This window comes from Bubalus bubalis, chromosome 21 (assembly GCF_019923935.1).
Source record: "Bubalus bubalis isolate 160015118507 breed Murrah chromosome 21, NDDB_SH_1, whole genome shotgun sequence".
Lineage (NCBI taxonomy): Eukaryota > Metazoa > Chordata > Mammalia > Artiodactyla > Bovidae > Bubalus > Bubalus bubalis.
In genome coordinates, this window is record NC_059177.1 from 48,675,691 (window position 1) to 48,692,911 (window position 17,221).

Here is a 17,221-nt window from a genome sequence, read left to right on the forward strand (position 1 = left end):
GGCAGCCTGAGCACTTGGCGTTAGCCAGCTTATGCTACTTCTTCTTCACCCCCCTTTATGAGCAGCTCAGAGAAGAGGAGCTGTGGGTAGATTCCAGAGACGTAGGCAGACGTGCGTTCTCCCGCAGCTCTGTCTAACCTGCCTTCTCTTCTGGGCAGGCTGAAGCTGCCCTTGCTCCATGACCTCGGGTCCCTTTCCAGCCTACAACCTGTCTGGTCTTTCTGGCACTGAGTGGAAGTGCTTCCCAGTGTTCCGGTTATCCATAGGTGTGTGGACAGCACTGCTGTGTCAGCCCCACTGACGGGCCCCTCCCACGGGCAGCAGGGGTTCCTGTTGCTCCCTGTGCTGCTCTAGAGGAACTGAGGTGGTCGTAGACAGCGGCTGCACCGTCGTCCTCTAGAAGAGAACCTCCTTCATCTGGCTTTGCTTGGGGGATGCCAGGTAGAACCACATTAAAGTTTGGCCAGAAGGAAGCGATGGTTTGTGGTGGTGTGCTGAGCTGACTCTTGCTGTGTGTCTTTCTGCCGTGGGTTGCAGGCGTTTGAGGAAAAGTCCTCGCTCTTTACGGGAGATCACGTCCCCTGCCCCAAGCCTGGATGTGCTCACTGGCCCTCAGGGCGTGGCCAGGCATAGGCCTGGCATCATCCTTTGGACAAGTGTGAGGACCTTCAGCATCTGAGAAGCCAGAGGGTCAGGTCTCCTCCCAGGGCCCCAGCATGAGGAAAGTGATGAACTCATTAGAGGGACACAGTGTGGGGCATGGTCTGGTCAAAGGGACCAAGTTCTGGCCCCAGTGCTGGGCCTGGATAAGCCAGTGCATCTCTGTGACCTCTGGCTTCCCCTTGGAAAGTGAGGACAGTGGTGTCGGCCCAGCAAGGCTGTCAGCACAGACGGTCTCGCTCATCCTGGCCTTGACCTCGTGGCCCACCTTTGTCAGTGGTGTCTGGGAACAGAGCCTCAGTGGTCGTGCTCATGCATTGGCACCTGCCGGTTCCTCCGCCCCAGGCTGGGGAGAACACGGGCTGGGTGAGGTGCTCAGCCCTGAGTCCTGCTGTCACTCACTCATGAGATTCTGATTTCTTCCTGTGCATTGAGGATCTAGAGTGACCATTGGTGTTTGTTCTTCTTGGTTTGTTCTCACAGGGTCCAGCCACCACGGTTGCCTTTTCAAGAACGGGGGAGTATTTTGCCTCTGGCGGTTCAGATGAACAAGTAAGTAAAGAATGGTCTGAGGGATCCCAGTGGATACTGAGTAGAACAGACAGGGGACCTAAGTGCCCCAGGGATGGATGGGCTGGGTTTCACTGGCTTCCTTGGGGGCTTTCAGCAGCCGTAAAGGCTGGATCCTGGGGTAGGGTGCTCAGAGCGGCGCCCTGCTTCCCCAGAGCAGGTGCTGCAGGCACCGACCATGGCAGCATCTCAGAACTCCTGCTGCTCAGACCAGTGTGGGCTGGAAGGAGTCTGGGTTAGTGTTGCCATGAGAAAGGTAAAATAGAGGGTTTTTTGTTATGGTTTCTTTTTGGCCATGAGGCATATGGGATCTAGTTTCTTGACCAGGGATCCCACCAGTGCCTCCTGCATTGGAAGCGTGGAGACTTAACCAGTAGACCACTGGGGAAGTCCCCAGAGTTTTTTAGGAACTTCTTTTTCCTGATTCTAGGTGAATAATTAGATAATTATTGGATCTTACCGTGGACCTGGTAATGTGGGCAACACAGCAAGAGTGTGACCCCTCACTGAGTCCTCGGGGCAGCCCTGGGAAATCTTCTCTTCAGCCGTTCTGTGGGTGAGGAAGCTTGAGTCTGAGCTAGGACGTGGCTGGAGGCTGCGCTCCACTGTCTGCCAGCCATTGCTCCCTGGCCTGCTCGTGTGCTGTCTGAGGGACAGCATTTTCCAGCTCCATGACTGCAGAGCTAGAACACGTGTGAGGAGGTCCTGTCCTGCCTTGCCACCATGTCCCTGGGGTCTAGCCCAGAGTCTGGGGCCTGGTAGTCCTCCCACTGGAAATCTTTCTCTGGGTTCTGGTGCAGCGCTGCTTGGCCAGAAAACCATACTTCCCAGAGCTGGGGAGGAAAGAGTGGCTGTTCTGAGGCAGTGTGACCTGGTAGGTTGCCCAGAATGTTCATCCTGCTGCTCCTAGCCTTACAGCTCTGCTGGATTCACCCAGGACAGTCCCACTGGCTTCCCAGTGAGCTCCAGCCCTAGCTGATTTCGGTTCAGTCTGTCAGTAAAGCAGAGGGTGGTTGGAGACACAGCAGGGCTACGAGATGGCAGGTGTCTTCCCACGCCAGCACCAGTTCCTGTGCTGACCAGACAAGGCAGGAGGAAGACCAAGGAGACTCCTGAGCCTTCCCTGGGTGTGGAGTCCTGGCTCATTGCTTAGAAGACTAGGGGAACTAATAAATCCACACCATAAGTAAAGTCCTGGTAAAAGCACAAGAGGCACCCTAGTAGGAAGTAGGGTCCCCCACCCTGAGCCCTCCTTCGGCAGCCACCGCTGTCAGCTCCCCAGCTGCCTTCTTATTGTGTGCTCTGAGAGCCTTTTGGGAATGGCATTTGTCATTCTCTCTCCACATTCCTGATAGCCATTCCTCTGCTCAGGATTATTCAACAGTTAGACTGGTGCACAGAACCCTATAAACAAGGGGGTGAGTGCCGACGTTCTTTTTGTAAAGGGGACCAATGAGAGACCCTGGATCCCCATCAGCTGGGGGTGATGAACAGTGCTGCTCTGTGGGTGGTGAGCAGCTTCCCACAGAACCAGGCTTATGGCTACATCCCGATGGGGGAAGCATCAGGGGACGTTGAGTTTCTATCTTATGTGGATCCGGCAGTTTTTCTGTGGCCTCAGTTGACTGCTGGACACGATTCACAATTCCTGCCATTCTGGAAGTGGCCCTGGAGGAGTGCTGACACCCTCCAGCAGGGAGCACTCTTACCCAGCTTTTGTAAGAAGAACCTCAGGGCATGAAGATCCTCCTCTTGGGATGTAGAATAATGGATGTGTTAACCACTTCTCTCTGGGGCCAGACTTCTCCCTGGGGCCAGTGTCTGAGTTTTATAGCAGCCCTGTGAGGCGGGAACTACCATTCATCCCCATTTCACAGATGAAGAAAACAGGGCATAGAGAGATTGAGTCCCTTGTCTAGAGCCACACAGTAAGGGGTGTAGCCAGGATCTTAACTGTAGTGGTATGGCCTGGAGTCTGTATCTGAACCACTTCTCACAGTGAGGCTGGCCAGGCTGCCACTGTAAAGAACTTCTATTTTGGTGGGGAGATAGGTGATAAACATGGGAAAGCAGACAGAGATTTAAACAACTACTGTGTCTGATGCCTTGAAGGAAATAGAGAGCTATGATCAAAACTAGCAAGAGGGCCAGGGAAGGCCTCTCTTAGAAGGTGGTGTTAGGGCAGACATTTAGCCTGAGATGCTAGGTATACAGAGCCTGGACCTGATGCCCCAGGCACAGGGAGCAGCCAGTGCAGAGGCCCAGTGGTGATGGTGACTCTCCATCCTGATGGAGCACCCGATCCTCTGGGGCCTGTTCAGAAAGTCTGCTCTCCAGGGAGGTGGGGCAGGTCCAGAGATGAGTGGGGGTGCCAGGTGGGGACCACAGTCCCACCTTTGGCCCAGAACTTTGGCGGTAGCCTCTGGGCCCGTTTTCTCCGTGAAGAAGGACAGGTAAGGGGTATTTCTCCTCCTGATTCTGTGTGCTTGTCGGTCTTGACAGGTGATGGTTTGGAAGAGTAACTTTGACGTCGTCGATTATGGAGAAGTGCTAAGAGTGCAGAGGCCCCCAGCCACGCGGGCCAGCTCCTCTGGGACTCTGGTAAGTGGCCTGACAGGCATTATCCTGACTGAGCCCTGTGGCTGGTGGCCTGGGTCGTGGTCAACAGCACTGGGCTCAGGGACAGTGGAGGCGCTGCAGGCTTAGGCAGCTTCCAGGGAAGAGACCCTGGTAAGATCTCATAATTTACCAGAAACTTCTTAGGTGCTTGTGGTGCTTTGTTTCAAATCTGGAGTGAACAAACAAGATGTGAGGAGGCTGCCAGCATAGACTGCCAGATGCCTAGGCCCCGCGTTGTCTACTGGGGGATTGTTTCTGTGGTTCAGGCCACTGGCTGGTTGAGGCCTAAGGAGAGGAAGGACCTCTCTGGTGCCGAGCCTTGGGCGCACCGTCAGATTCCTAGAGGGTGCAGGGCCTGAAGCCACGGCTAGGACGAATGGGAAGGGCCTCAGCCCTGTTCTCACTTCCTTTTTTTTTTAAACCATGGAAAGGAAGTTCCTCAGCCACAAACCATTTTTAGTACCTTTGTTGGTAAAAGGGCATTCAGTGTTCCTGAATTAAAAATATTCAGTAGTTACCAATATTTTTTGGACAAATATTTGGGGTAAAAAAGATAATCGATACGGTCTCACGCTTTGAAGAAGGTAATTTTCAGCTTTGGCTGAAATAAACAGTGATGCCAAGAGGGTGGAGCCACGCGGATTGTCAGCTCTGGTGCAGGCTGCTTAAATCCCTCCTGCCTGGACCTTAGTGGCGGCTTGGCCTCTCCCACATGCAGAAGCTGGCCTGAACAACAGGAAGCGGCTTGCCCAAGGCCCCCAGCGAGTCAAGGTTGGCCCAGAATAGAACCAGGAAGCCTCCAGGTCCATCCCAGGGCTTTCTTTGGCTCCAGCAGAGGCCCCACCCTGCCCACGGCCCGTCCTACGTGTGGAACTCCCTCTAGGAACACGCCAGGTTGGGGTTTAAAGCTTTTCTTCCAAGAGTTGCCCTTGGCCCAGAGGTTTTGTTCTCCCTCCGCATTTGCTAAGGAGTGTCCAGTTCTCAGCTTTTGGTTTTGTTGGGAGAGTGGTGGCTGGGTTGCCCAGTGGTCTGCTTGCCGCTATTTCATCTTCCACCCATAAAAGCATTTTCCAGACTGGGGGTTTTTCCAGTGGGGTTGTGATCCCTTGGGGTCCATGTCCACCTCCTCTACAGCTTCCTGTCTCTTGGGTATTTATGGTGAACCACACCCTGTTGAGGCCTTGACGTGTAGTGCTCTGTGTATTCCTGACCTCGTCACGATGAGTGCTCTGAGTGATTGTTCTCATTCACGGTTGAGACACCTGAGGCGTAGTCGCCTGCCGCAGTGTGTAGTCCTGGGAGCCCACCGTGCTGGCCCCCTGAGCAGGGCTGACTAAGCTAGAAACTGCAGGTGGTAGAGCGCTGGCTGGAAGCTCTTCCCATCCCAGGAGAGGAGGGGGTCTGCTGTCTGTCTCTTGGGAATGGTTAGTAATCAGCAGCAAGGGGAGAATCCCATGCTCCTTTTCCGGTAGCTTTTGGGAAAGTAACTTAGACAGCTGCCTCATGTCCCTTCAGTCTAAGCCAGAGACAGGGTGTGGGGCATCCTTGCTTCCCATAGCTGCAGGGCCTGGTCATCTAGGACGGAGGGTGTGGGGTGGGAAAGCCAGCCGGACAAGGCAGGGTAGGGTCTGGCTGGCCGAACCATTAGCAGGCCTCAGAAAAAACATTTGTTCCCGAGCTAGCCTCAAGCCCTCTGCCCAGTGGGCATCACGCTGTGGGGCTCAAGTGAGGAAAGGGGTGGGACCTAGAGTCTGCACCCTGGCTCCGTGGTCCAAAAACACTCACTCTTCTCAACCTCCATTTCCATAGTGGGACCCGAACACCCCCACAGGCAGGCTACCAGGACCCCACGTCTGATGTAGGTGACTTCTGCTAACCCAGAAAGTGGCGTGACTTTTTAATCCTAAAGTCATTCTTTGTTTCAGGCTTTTTTCCCCATTTGTCACAGGCCCCTTTGAGACTCGTGACGTGATGTATAGGTCCTCCTCCAGACAAACCATGCCCACTTGTGCACACCATGCACACCACCAGCATGCACTTTCAGTGGCAGCTCTGACCTCAGGACTCCCAGGCCAAAGAGGAGAGCTGAGGGGTTTGTTTGGTTTGTTTTATATATGTAACATAAAATTCATCATTTTGCCTATTTTTAAAAAAGTATATGTATTTTTATTTATTTGTCTGTGCTGGATCTTACAGCAGGATCTTTGATCTTCATTGTGGCATGTGGACCATTTTGCTTTTTTTTTTTTTTTAAAGAGTTTTTCTTTTTTTTTTGGCTATATAGGGCCTTTGTCGCTTCTGGAGGACTTGCTCTAGTTGCAGTGTGCGGCCTTCTCATTGCAGTGACTTCTCTTGCTGTGCAGCATAGGCTGTAGGCTCGCGGGCTTCAGTAGTTACGGCCCCTGGACTCTAGAGCCCAGGCTCAGTAGTTGTGATGTGTGGGCTTAGTTGTCCTGTGGCATGTGGGATCTTCCAGACCTAGGGATCGAACCTGTGTTCCCTGGACTAACAGGCAAATTCTTTACCACTGAGCCACCAGGGAAGCCCCCATTGTGCTTACTTTTAAGTGTACAGTTGAGTGGCATTAAGTACATTCACACTGTTGCACCCATCACCACCATTGTACACAGAATTTTTTCATCTTCCCAAATTGAGGTGAGTTAGTTGGTATAGTGTAGCTCAGTGGCTAGGTTTTCCCCTGATGTGGGGAGGCAGGCTGACAAGTGTAGTCTTCCTTTCTTGCCCATGGGCTTCCCAGGCGCCGAGGTAGTGCTGGTGACTGATTCTGTGGCCAACCAGGGTGTCTCAGCTGCTCAGGGAGCCCCCACCCCTCTAACTCTGTCCACATACCATTCTTCCAGCAACGCAGGGGTTCTCTGCCTTGGTGCTGTTGATCCCTTGGGCCAGATGAATCTTCACTGTGGGGGCTGTCTGTGCATTGTAGGAGGTTTAGGAGCATCCCACTGGCTTGCCTGTAGCACCCCCACCCCTAGTTGTGACGGTCAGAAGTGTCTTCAGACACTCCAGGCGTCTCCTGGGGAGCAGCACTGCTCCTGGTTGAGAGTCACTGCAGTAACTCCGCCTTGGGAGTGAGCCCAGAAGAGGGGCTTCTGCAGCAGGGCTGGCTGGGGATGGGAGGGGCTTGGGGATGGCACTACCTCTGGAGCCTGTGATCCTGCTTGATGGGCCAGATCTGGGCTCTCCCCCAACCAAGCAACTGTGGCCCAGGTCTCTTAGTCTGGCTTTCTAACACAAGCCCATTTTGTAGAAATGTTTGGCTTATCAAACTTTGGAATCTCCAGGGGTGATGGTAAATAGCAGAAAAAGACCTTTAACAGTTTGATTTTCCTTACTACACTTAAAGTGTGTTCTTGCCCTTCCTGCCTGCAGGCTTCCCCTGGCTCTGAGGTGTAGTGCCTGGTGAGGATTTGGTGGCTTGGCTTCTCAGAGAGCCTTGAGCACCACCGCTGTGCCAGGGAGCTCTTGATCCTGATGTCCACCTTCCCCCCCTCTCCCCCCCAGCCCTGTTTACACTCCGGTCTCAGATTCAAATGCCACATGAGTCACCCCTGGGCATTTGGGGTTGTTAGAAGCACATTGGGCCAGGTGCAGGATCTTGAATTCTGGACCACAGGCCTGTTAGAGTTTGGCCGTCTAAAGCCAGAGGGGCAGACCATGGCAGGGGCGGCCCTGTGAGCCTGTGACAGCCCCTGGCCTGGACCCCTGCCCTGGCTGTGGCTTCAGCGCTTGCTCTTGGAATGAAGGCCATCCTTGAGCCCACTGTGAACAGAGCTCTGTTCAGTGCCGGAGCTATTTTCAACCTCTGGTTGAAATTCACAGCTTATTTTTAGACACATTTCATGTTGAAAAGCAAAAGCCATTTCCCAGCCCTTCAGAATGAGAATAATGGGTTCCATTTTCCCTCTATTCTTGGCTGAGTTGTGATGAGAAGGGATCTCGGGACTGTGGCTAAAGAGCTTTTTCTTCTTGGAAGCCTGCAGAGGCAGGACTGCAGCCCGTGCCCTGGGCTGAGAATGGGTAGGAGACGCCACATTCTGCCCTGTGGCGTGCTGCGTGGTGGAGGAAGGTTGGAAGATTTCAAGCAGATGAATGCCTCCAGAGGGGCTTTTGGGGGTCCCCACATGCTGTCTGTGTCAGGGGCTTGTACTGGCATTGTTGGGGGACTCTATTAAGCTCTGTTTCCTACTCCAGCCCTGGTCACCTCGCCCTCTCTCACTCATTCTCATGGTTCTCACTCCTTCCTGTGTTTTCTGCTCAGTCCCTAAGGCTATTGACCACTGTGTCTTGGCTGACCTTGGATTTGGCACCTGCTCTCCAAGTCCCAGCCACTATAGCTGACTTCTGCCTCAACCACAGAAGCATCCTAAAATCGTTTTTCATAGCAAGGATGCATTTATTCTGATAACAATCTTACTCTTGCCCTCCTCCAAACATCTGAGAGCCTGTTGTGCAATTAGGAAGGAAGGTTGTGCTGGGTGGGGCAGGAGGTTAAGAAGGCCAAATTCTAGGTAATTCAGTAAAACTAGAAAACCACTTCCTGAGTTCTCTGAGCTGGCTGCCCTCCAGTTCAGAGAACCTTGAGGTCTCGGGCCAAGGGCTTTTCTCCACTCAGCTCAGGCGGGAAGATGCGGACTCCTCCTCCTCTGTGAGATCGCATGAGGTGTTACCCATCAAGCCAGGCACTTGAAACCGTGCCTAGCACATGGCGAGTGCTCACCAAGCTCTATTTTTAAAATTTGTTTTCCTTTTTTCTATTTTTAGAATGTTCCTTTTCCTTCTTCTGTCTGACAGAACTAGACAAGCCCCCTGCCCCTGCTATGGTGAGAGACAGCAGGCCAGGGGGTGGGGCGCTTCTGACCAGGTCATCTTCGAGGCTGACTCTGCTCCCAGGCTGTCCCTGTGAGGGCCGGTGCAGCTTCCAGACTCTTGCAGGTGTCAGTTATACATCCTGATGAGTAGCCTGAGTCCTCTCTGCTCCCACATATGAAAGCAAATCTATGAGCTGGGAGGAAGCAGCCCTCCTTTCCCCCTCGCCCCCGCAATTCCTTGGGGCACAGTGCCCAGGACCCCCCGAACCTCAGCCCTCCTCTTCTGTCCCCAGGAAGAGGAGGCCAGGTTAGCCGAGGCTATCTGTCCAAGGCCTCAGCCTTCACTCAGGGTGGTCCATTTCTTCTTCTTAGTTCCTTTGGTCCATGGAGCCCCTGACACCCCCTGTACCCCTACTTCAGTTCCCACATTTTTTGTTTGCAGACTGGGCTTGACTTAAGGGTTCTTGGGCCCTGATTCCTGGCCCAGAGAGCCCTGGCACTGGATCTTGTCCCATGCTGAGGATCTGGGAGTCCTTGGTGGTGGTTGCTCAAGATCTGGGTTCTCACGCAGGGCCCTGGCCTGAGGAGTCATCAGATCAAGGTAGGGAAGGGGCCCGTCTCCACCTGTCTCATAGATTTGCATTCTTGCTCAGGAACTTGGGAGACTTGGGTCTCTTGGTTAGAACACACATTTGTGGCTAGCATTCACTTTTCATAGTGAGGAGAAGTATGGATCTGTAGATGGGGCATTGTGAGTAATTAGAGCAGATGTGAACCACAAGTTTACATGTCTTAGAGAAGAGCCTCTCCTTTCTCTACTTGAGGCCAATTCTGGCTCAGAATTTTCCAGGCTATCAAAGGGGGTTCTTGGCAGCAGATCCTCAAACAGTTGTCTAAGGCCATGCCACCCTGAAAGTGCCCGATCTCGTCTGATCCTCAAGCAGTCAGAGTGCCAGGCACATGGGCATGGAGAGCCTGGTGAGAGACACAGGAAAGCAGACCCTCCCCAACCCTCCCAGCACCTTCTTGCTTGATTTGGCCATTGTTGGGCCTGGCAGGGTCTGGACTTTGGGGGTAGACTTGGAAACAGTGGGGACTTTGTTTTCATGTTTCCTGGGACTTAGTGGAGAGGCCATCTCTGTGTGACTCCTGTGGCATAATTTGTTCCTACCCCTGGTGCTACACAGAGGAGAAACCTGAGCCCTAAGGTTGCCTGCTGGTGAGCAGCCCAGGCCCGGATGAAGCCTGTGTCCCTAGGTCTCAGCCTTTCTGTTGGGAAAATTGAGAGGCTCTTAATTGGAAACAAGCAAGAGGTATTCTCCCCATTTCTTAAAGGGGCAAAAACATCCTGTCTTCCTCAGCCTCCGGGCCAGATAGCCAAGCCTGCACAGGACAGACTGGTGACTCAGAAACACAGCCCTTTGTCACCCTTGTGTGTGTATGTGCTTGTGTCGACCCCTGGCAGTTCCCCTCAGGGCCTCTGGTGTCTGCATGCCCATCACCCTAGGTGAAAGTTGACTTCCCACTGCCCATCCCTGTTATCACCCACTCTAAGACCCCAAGGTTCCTCTTCTCAGAGGCATCTCCAGATCATCTGGGATGGGCTGGGCATCGTATAGGACAACCAGAGACCTGGCTGGCCAGGGGCTTCCTGGGGTGAGTAAAGCACTCTTACTAGGATGGCTGCTGGGGAAAGATTCTTGGGCAGCCCTACTGGGGAGGAGGGTGATGCTGGAAACTTCTGGCTCTGGGAGTCCCTTTAAGAGCTTGGCTGGCAGTACTGCCCCTGTGTCCTGTCCCCAGCCAAGGCTGAGGCCTGGCCGGATATGACATGTCTCTTCTGTGACCTCAGGCAGGTCATCTGGAGTCTCTGTATCCTGATTTCTCCCCACCAGCCTACAGTACTCCTTCGGGCATTTTCTATTTTGCGAGCTCACTCTGCAGAAGACCATCCGGTGGGGGTGGCAGTGGGGCGGGGCAGCTGCAGCAGCCTTTGCTGACTCTGGTGACAGAGGCCCTCAGACGAGATGCCTCAGTCCACACTGGGATTGCATGTTCCCCCACCTTTACCTGAGTGGAAGTCCTAGAAAGTGCTTCAGGTTTCTTAGTTTCCTTGAGAAGCCAGAGGATCCTAGAAATAAAGAAGCTCAGTGTTTGTTCTTTTTCCAGTAGTCATGTCTAACTCTTTGCGACTCCACGGAGTGTAGCCCACCAGGCTCCTCTGTCTATGGAATTTTCTAGGCAACAATACTGGAGTGGGTTTCCATTCCCTTCTCCAGGGGATCCTCCTGACCCAGAGATCGACCCAGATCTCCCACACTGCAGACAGATTTCTTTACCATATGAGCCACCAGGGAAGCCCCCAAACTATAATTATTAACTTATATTGGGCTGCACTGGGTCTTTGCTGTTCCCCGGGCTTTTCTCTGGTTTTGGTGAGCGGGGGCTACTCTCCGTTCTTTTCATCATGATGGCTTCTCTGGTTGTGGAGCACAGGCTCTAGGTGCATGGGCTCGCAGCACGCAGGCTCAGTAGTTGTGTCTCATGGGCTTTAAGTTGCTCCGTGGCACGTGGAATCTTCCTGGACGAGGAATCAAACCCATGTCTCCTGCAATGGCAGGTGGATTCTGATCCACTGTACCACCAGGGAAGTCCCCAAGCTACAATTTTTGAAGAAAGTTTCCTGCTTTGGACAGTGGCTGATGGGTACCATGACTGTGCACTGTCTAGGAGCAGCAGAGATTCTGATACACATAGCAGAGGGCTCCCTGAGGCCAGCACCCTTCCCTCCGGCCCGCTATGTCCAGTTCTGGGAAGCAGGCAGGATCCCCTCTCCTTTTCCTTCCAGAGGCTGCGACTGACTGCCTGGGAGGTGGGGCAGGGCTGCCACCAGGCACACGTTAAATACTTACTGTGTTTCCCAGAAGGGACAGGTTGCTTTTCACAAGCAGGAGAAGGATTTTGTGGCAGTGCATTGGGAGAAGTTACAGGGCTTCCTGGCCGTGTAGTGAGGCGACAAGCCTTTTAACATATGACATTTACTGCAGCAAGCCTCTTGTGGTGGTTCTCAAACTTTGGTGTGTATCCGAATTTCCCTGAGGGCTTGTTAAAATTCACCTTGTCCCCTCCCCAGAGTGTCTGATTCAGTAAGGGAATTTGCATTTCTAACAAATTTCTGATGATGCTGATGCTGCTGGAAACCAATAGATAGAGACCCTGGCATGCTGGGCAGGGAGACGGCTGGAAGGAGAGAGCCTTTGTCCATCTTAGGAAGTTTCTACAACTTGGGAGAGGCGCCTGGAGAATTGGCGCCCCTTCAGCCCAATTTGGAAAGAGGTGTGGTTGGTTCTGATCTTTGTGCCATGTTAGAAGAAGTCCCACTGTTGCCCTGTGGTCTCTTTAGACCTAAAGGCACTCTTTAAACCTGCTGGGCTCTGTTGACAACTGAGCAGGCAGAGGTGTGGTTTTCTTTCCAGTCAGTTAGAGGGAGGGTGGGACCCCAGGCAGCCCTCTGAGCTTCTGCTGAGCCCGCATCCTCTGTGGGCTCCTGTCCTGGCCCCTAGTGCCGCTGCGTCAGTCCATCATCAGTGCTTGAACCCACGTTCTCCACGCCACCTGCCTCCTGCGTTGTCCTCAGTGTTCACCTCTTACCCTGCAGATGGGGGTGCCTAGGTCGCCTCCGGTCCTCCAGGGTCTGCAGGGCCTTTAGGGAAGTTGGTGGGTGAGTCTCTGGTGGGCCACCTGAGCTTGAGATGGCCTGGGTGCTTGTGGCCCAACATTAAACCCCCAGGTGGAGGTCTTCTTTGTAGAGCCTTTTGGGGAAGTGCCTCCAGATAGCAAGAGCAGGAACAAGCCCTGAGATGGCCCTGACAGCTGTGACATCCAGAGGATGGTGGGATGGGCAGAAGCTGAACTCCCTTCTCCACCTGCCGTTTCAAGGGGATGATGGTAGTTTCCTGCCACTGAAAAATTCCCATCCATTTTACAAGCTCCCTATCCAGAGGAGAAAGGCACAATTCCTATTGTGGAAGGATTCCTTCCTATTGAAGGAAGGCCTATTAATGACTAAACCAACCAGGGGTGTAGTCTCCGAAATCCAGGGCAAGGCGCATTAACACAGTCACAGTGCCATGAAGGTGGGTGAACTTGACTCTGGAATCCAGACAAAGCCTGGATGCCCTTGTGTCCCGCTCTGAGTGCGTCGGAATACACCAGGTGCAGGAACCTGGGCGTGCACTCACACCTTTAGAGAGCTCTCTTACCTCTTTCAAGGGTCTCAGAGCTATTTTGGGATTCCTTTCCCCCGGCAGCCAAAGCGTGAGTTCAAGGTCAGTGGAGATTGCACAGTTGCATGTGCGTGCTAAGTCGCTTCAGCTGTTTCCAGCTTTTTGTGACCCTATGGACTGTAGCCCGCCAGGCCCCTCTGTCCATGGGATTCTCCAGGCAAGAACACAGGAGTGGGTTGCCATGCCCTCCTCCAAGTGATCTTCCCGATGCAGGGATGGAACCTGCGTCTCTTGTGTCTCCTGTATTGGCACGCAGGTTCTTTAGCGCTAGCGCCACCTGGGAAGCCCCCACACTTGCACATGTGAGCCCAAATCACAGGACAGTGGGTTCCTGACATTGTGGCACTTTACTCTGAGGTTAAAAGGTCCTGGGCAGGCACAGGTCACATGCCTTGGGTGTTTTTGTTTCACCTGTGGGGCCACTGCTGTGGTGCTACCATTTTGGGACAGCACTGATAAGCATCCACAGCCTGGTTAGGCGATGCTGACAAGTCTCTCCACAGAAAGCCAGCAGAGGCCATGCACACAAAGCAGGAGATTGGGCAAGAACCGAGGCCGTTGGCATCTAGAGCCTGCCTGCCTTCGTTCCCCCTTCCCTCCCTTTCTTCCTTTTTCCATGGAGCTTTCAAACTCAGAAACCTGAAAATGGAAGAAATGAGCCACAAGTGGAAATAGACTCAGTTGCTGCCATCTGACTGTGGTTCTTCGGCCCCACCCTCTGTTCCCCAGCAGAGCTGCGTTCATCCTTTCAGTCTCTTTCCAGATGGCACCTCCTCCACGCAGCCTTCCCAGAAGGAAGGCTTCGAACTCTTCCTGCTCTGCCCACCCAGAGCACTGCTTACTAGAGCAGCCCCTCTCTGCTGCAGTCAGTTATTTGCAGGCCTAACTTTTTCCTCTGTATCCACGTGGTGCCCAGCATGCCTCTGGAACAGGAAATCTGAGTTCAGGGGACACATGCCTGCTGTCTGTGGGCAGCATGGGTGGAGTGTGTGAGGCTGGAGGCAGGCTCTGGCTCTGGGTTTTTGGCACGTTTGATGGTCCCAGGCTAAAGGAAGGAAAGCACTTGCTGGCCTGGTTTGTCAGTTTAGGGTTAGGTGGCATGGGGTGGTGTGGTGTGGGTCATGGAGGGTGGGAGAATCCACATGTTTGGACTAGAAGTTTTAGTTTTCCTTTTCATTTCATTCCTTTTCATTTTCAATGGAAAAAAGCCCTTTGCAGCTTATATTTTCCAGATTGGATGGCAGCATGGCCCATGTGGTATAAGGGTGTTGAATAATGCTTGTGTTTATGTTCTCATTGGTTACCATGGGAAAAAATCAGAATAGATGGTTTCCATGGAGATTATCTTAAAATTAGTTTCTTTGAAGTTCTGGACACTGCTGCAGGGTTCACTGAATGCTGTTGGTGCAGTTGGGGCTTTCTCTATGGCAGTGCCAAAGGCTATCCTGGATATTTGTAGATTTAGCCAAATTTGCCTCCTATGCTTGAAAGTGTCAGGACACCAGAGTGGGAGTGATCTTGTACCTCAGCTTCCTCCTGGGGTCCCATTTGCTTGGCTTCGGCTCCACAACTCATTCCTGTCACTTGGAAGCTTTTTTTTTAACCTCAAAAACAAAACAAAACAAAACAACCTTTTGTGGAAATTATTAAGCTAGCACAAAAAGTAGAATGTAATATAATGAACCCCCCAATGGACCTGTTACCTCACTCCAGCGTTTTGCCAACCTTGTTTTTTGTCTCCTCCCACAGTTTTTAAAAGAATTGAAATATTTTTGTTTAATCCAGCTATTTTATTTTACCCTAAATAAAGACTTCTTTTTGGTTAAATAACTGAAGCTCTCTTACCACATCCAACAAAATGAATAATTCCTTAATATTAGGTGCCTAGTGCATATTCACATTTTTCTTCATTGCGTCAAGAACGTTGTTTTGTCCTGTTTGTTCAAAGAAGGATGTGGGAGTCTTTGAGAAACCCCAAGTCTCCCCTCCCAGCGTGGTCCTGGGACGTGGAGAGGTTCAGTGCTCCTAGCTCAGAGCTGCAGGTGGGCCAGGCCAGGCTGGCCTCGAGGCTCCGCTCCACTGTCCTCACAGACAGTTGTGTGCTTTGAGCTCCGAAGCCCTTGTCCACCCCCGCAGATGCATCAGCGCAGGTGGGCCCGCCACCACCAGCTGTCCTAGGGCAGGCGTCCACTGGGGTGCGCTGTCCCCCTTCGCAGCCTGCAGGGGGAGGGAGGTGGAGAGGCGCTGTAACCTTGATTCACAACAGCTGTGTGCAACTTCATTTTCCAGGAGAGGGGGGCTGTGAGACCCCAGGTTGGGAGGAGGCCGCCTCTCTCGGCTCCTTCCTAGGCAGCACCCAGGTGAGGGCTTTGGCTCATTGGAGGCCCACAGCCTCTGCTGGGCAGTCTGGGCCAGTCCTGGCTATCTGTCTTACAGGCTTTGCTCACATCCTGAGAAGCTGCACAAAATATGAATTACTGAATGGTGGGAGTGGTGCCTGGGGACGATTGGTGTCTCTAACTCTCTCTCCATTGAACCAAGTGCAAGGAGAGTTTAAAATAGCCAGCCTTTGTTCCTGAGGTTTTAAACATTCAACTCCAGTAGTTACAATGAGCTGTCTTCAAGTGGATCTATAAATAAACTGCTACTGTTCCTCTTTGTCACCGAGAGCTTCGGCGTCTTCCAGAGACGTCGGCTCTGCTGCTCATCTTCATTAGATGCCTCTCATCTGCCGGGCAGCTGCAGCCATCAGCAAGCTGGGCTGACACACACAGTGCGTAATGACAGCCACACGTTCATTTTTAAAAAGCCACAGTCCCCCTTGACTGACTGCACAGGGAAAGACGTAGCTGTGCATTGGAGAAACCTGGCAGTGGGGTCAGCATCACCACTGATCGAAGTCAGTGTCACTCATACAGAAGACCTGTCCACATGAGCCCTGTGATGCCATACACGTGACTTTTGTGGTGCTCTTGTCAAAAATGTATAACCTCACTCCAGCTGTGAGAAAACATCAGACAGACCGAAACTGAGGGATGTTTGACAATGTAACTGACCAGTAATCTTTGTAAAGTGTCAATGTCATGAAAAAGAAGGGAAAGCTGAGGAACTGGACAGATTGTAGGAGACTGAGGAGAAAAAACTAAATGTGGTGCGAGATCCTGGATAGGATTCCGGAACACCAGGATTCAAGGATGTTAATAGGTAAACTGGTGAAGCCTGAGTGGAGCCCTTCCTTGGTTTGGATAATGGAATTGTCCCCGTGTTCATTTCCTGGTGTGACCATTGTACTAATGATTATGTAAGATGTTAACACTGGGGGAGGGATATATGGAAATTTTCTGTACTATTTTTTGCAACTTTTCTCTAAGTCTAAAATTAGATCAGAGCAGTTTAAAAAACATAAACTGCCGTTGATGCTTGAACTTTATCGGAAGCCTAGTTTTCCCGCCCAGGGTGTCTCGGTTCAGGTGTTCGTGGTGTGGTGAGCAGGTTTTTCAGTCTCACGGTAGGAGGTAACAACCCTAGGGACTCAGCACCCAGCCTGAGGTGAACTGAGCAAAAAACTGGCCCTACAGGAAGCAGGTTGTGTTCAGAGAGCACTCCTGCAAAGGTGTCGGTCACCCCTGGGGCACCGCACAGCGGCGTTGTCTGCTTCTTAATGTTGGTGTTCAGAATGCTCCAGAGGTGCACCTGCTCCAGGAACTCCGGGCAGACTGGCAGCAGATGCTCCACTCAGCGTCCTCCTGACACTTCTCTGGGCTGCGTGGAGGATCCACTGCCTGCCCCGCCCTCTTCCTTCTCATTTGTGTCCCTGACCCTGGGCTCTGCCTTGCTGCCTACCAGTGTGGGATTCTGGCTGTACCAGGTGTGATGACCTGGGGGTTTCCGGCCCTAAAGGCCTCCTCCACCCTTGGAACCTGAAGAGGGCCAGGATCTCCCCTGTGCACAGGAATGTTCCCCCTTCATGATGGTCTGCTTGCTTCCTGGCTGCTGCCACCAGTTTGCAATCACTTAGCCTCTCTCTCCCCGTTTCATCCTCGCTCCCTTCTCCCCACAGCTTCTCTCATGGGTCATTTCAATAGGACAGTACTACTTTTTGCTCCTGGAGGCATATCTGGACATTGGAATGCCTTTCCATTTCCTGTGTATAACCAAGGCCCTCCTTTCATACCTTTGAAACATTTGGCTTCATAAACCAGCCCTCTTGTGTAGGGGGGGATACTTGGAAACCCTCGGACAGCACGGCTGGGGAGT

General features: G+C 52.6%; 1 protein-coding gene across 6 annotated transcripts in view; it reads left to right on the plus strand.

Annotated features, from left to right (window-relative positions):
• Positions 1 to 17,221, plus strand: part of POC1A (POC1 centriolar protein A) — a 121,610-nt gene that overhangs the window by 76,624 nt on the left and 27,765 nt on the right. For all 6 annotated transcript variants that reach the window (XM_044933614.2, XM_044933613.2, XM_025272581.3 and 3 more), the window contains 2 exons: positions 1,144 to 1,212; positions 3,733 to 3,831. In XM_044933614.2, coding sequence (XP_044789549.2) covers positions 1,144 to 1,212; positions 3,733 to 3,831 — 168 coding nt within the window. The remainder of the gene's footprint in view (positions 1 to 1,143; positions 1,213 to 3,732; positions 3,832 to 17,221) is intronic.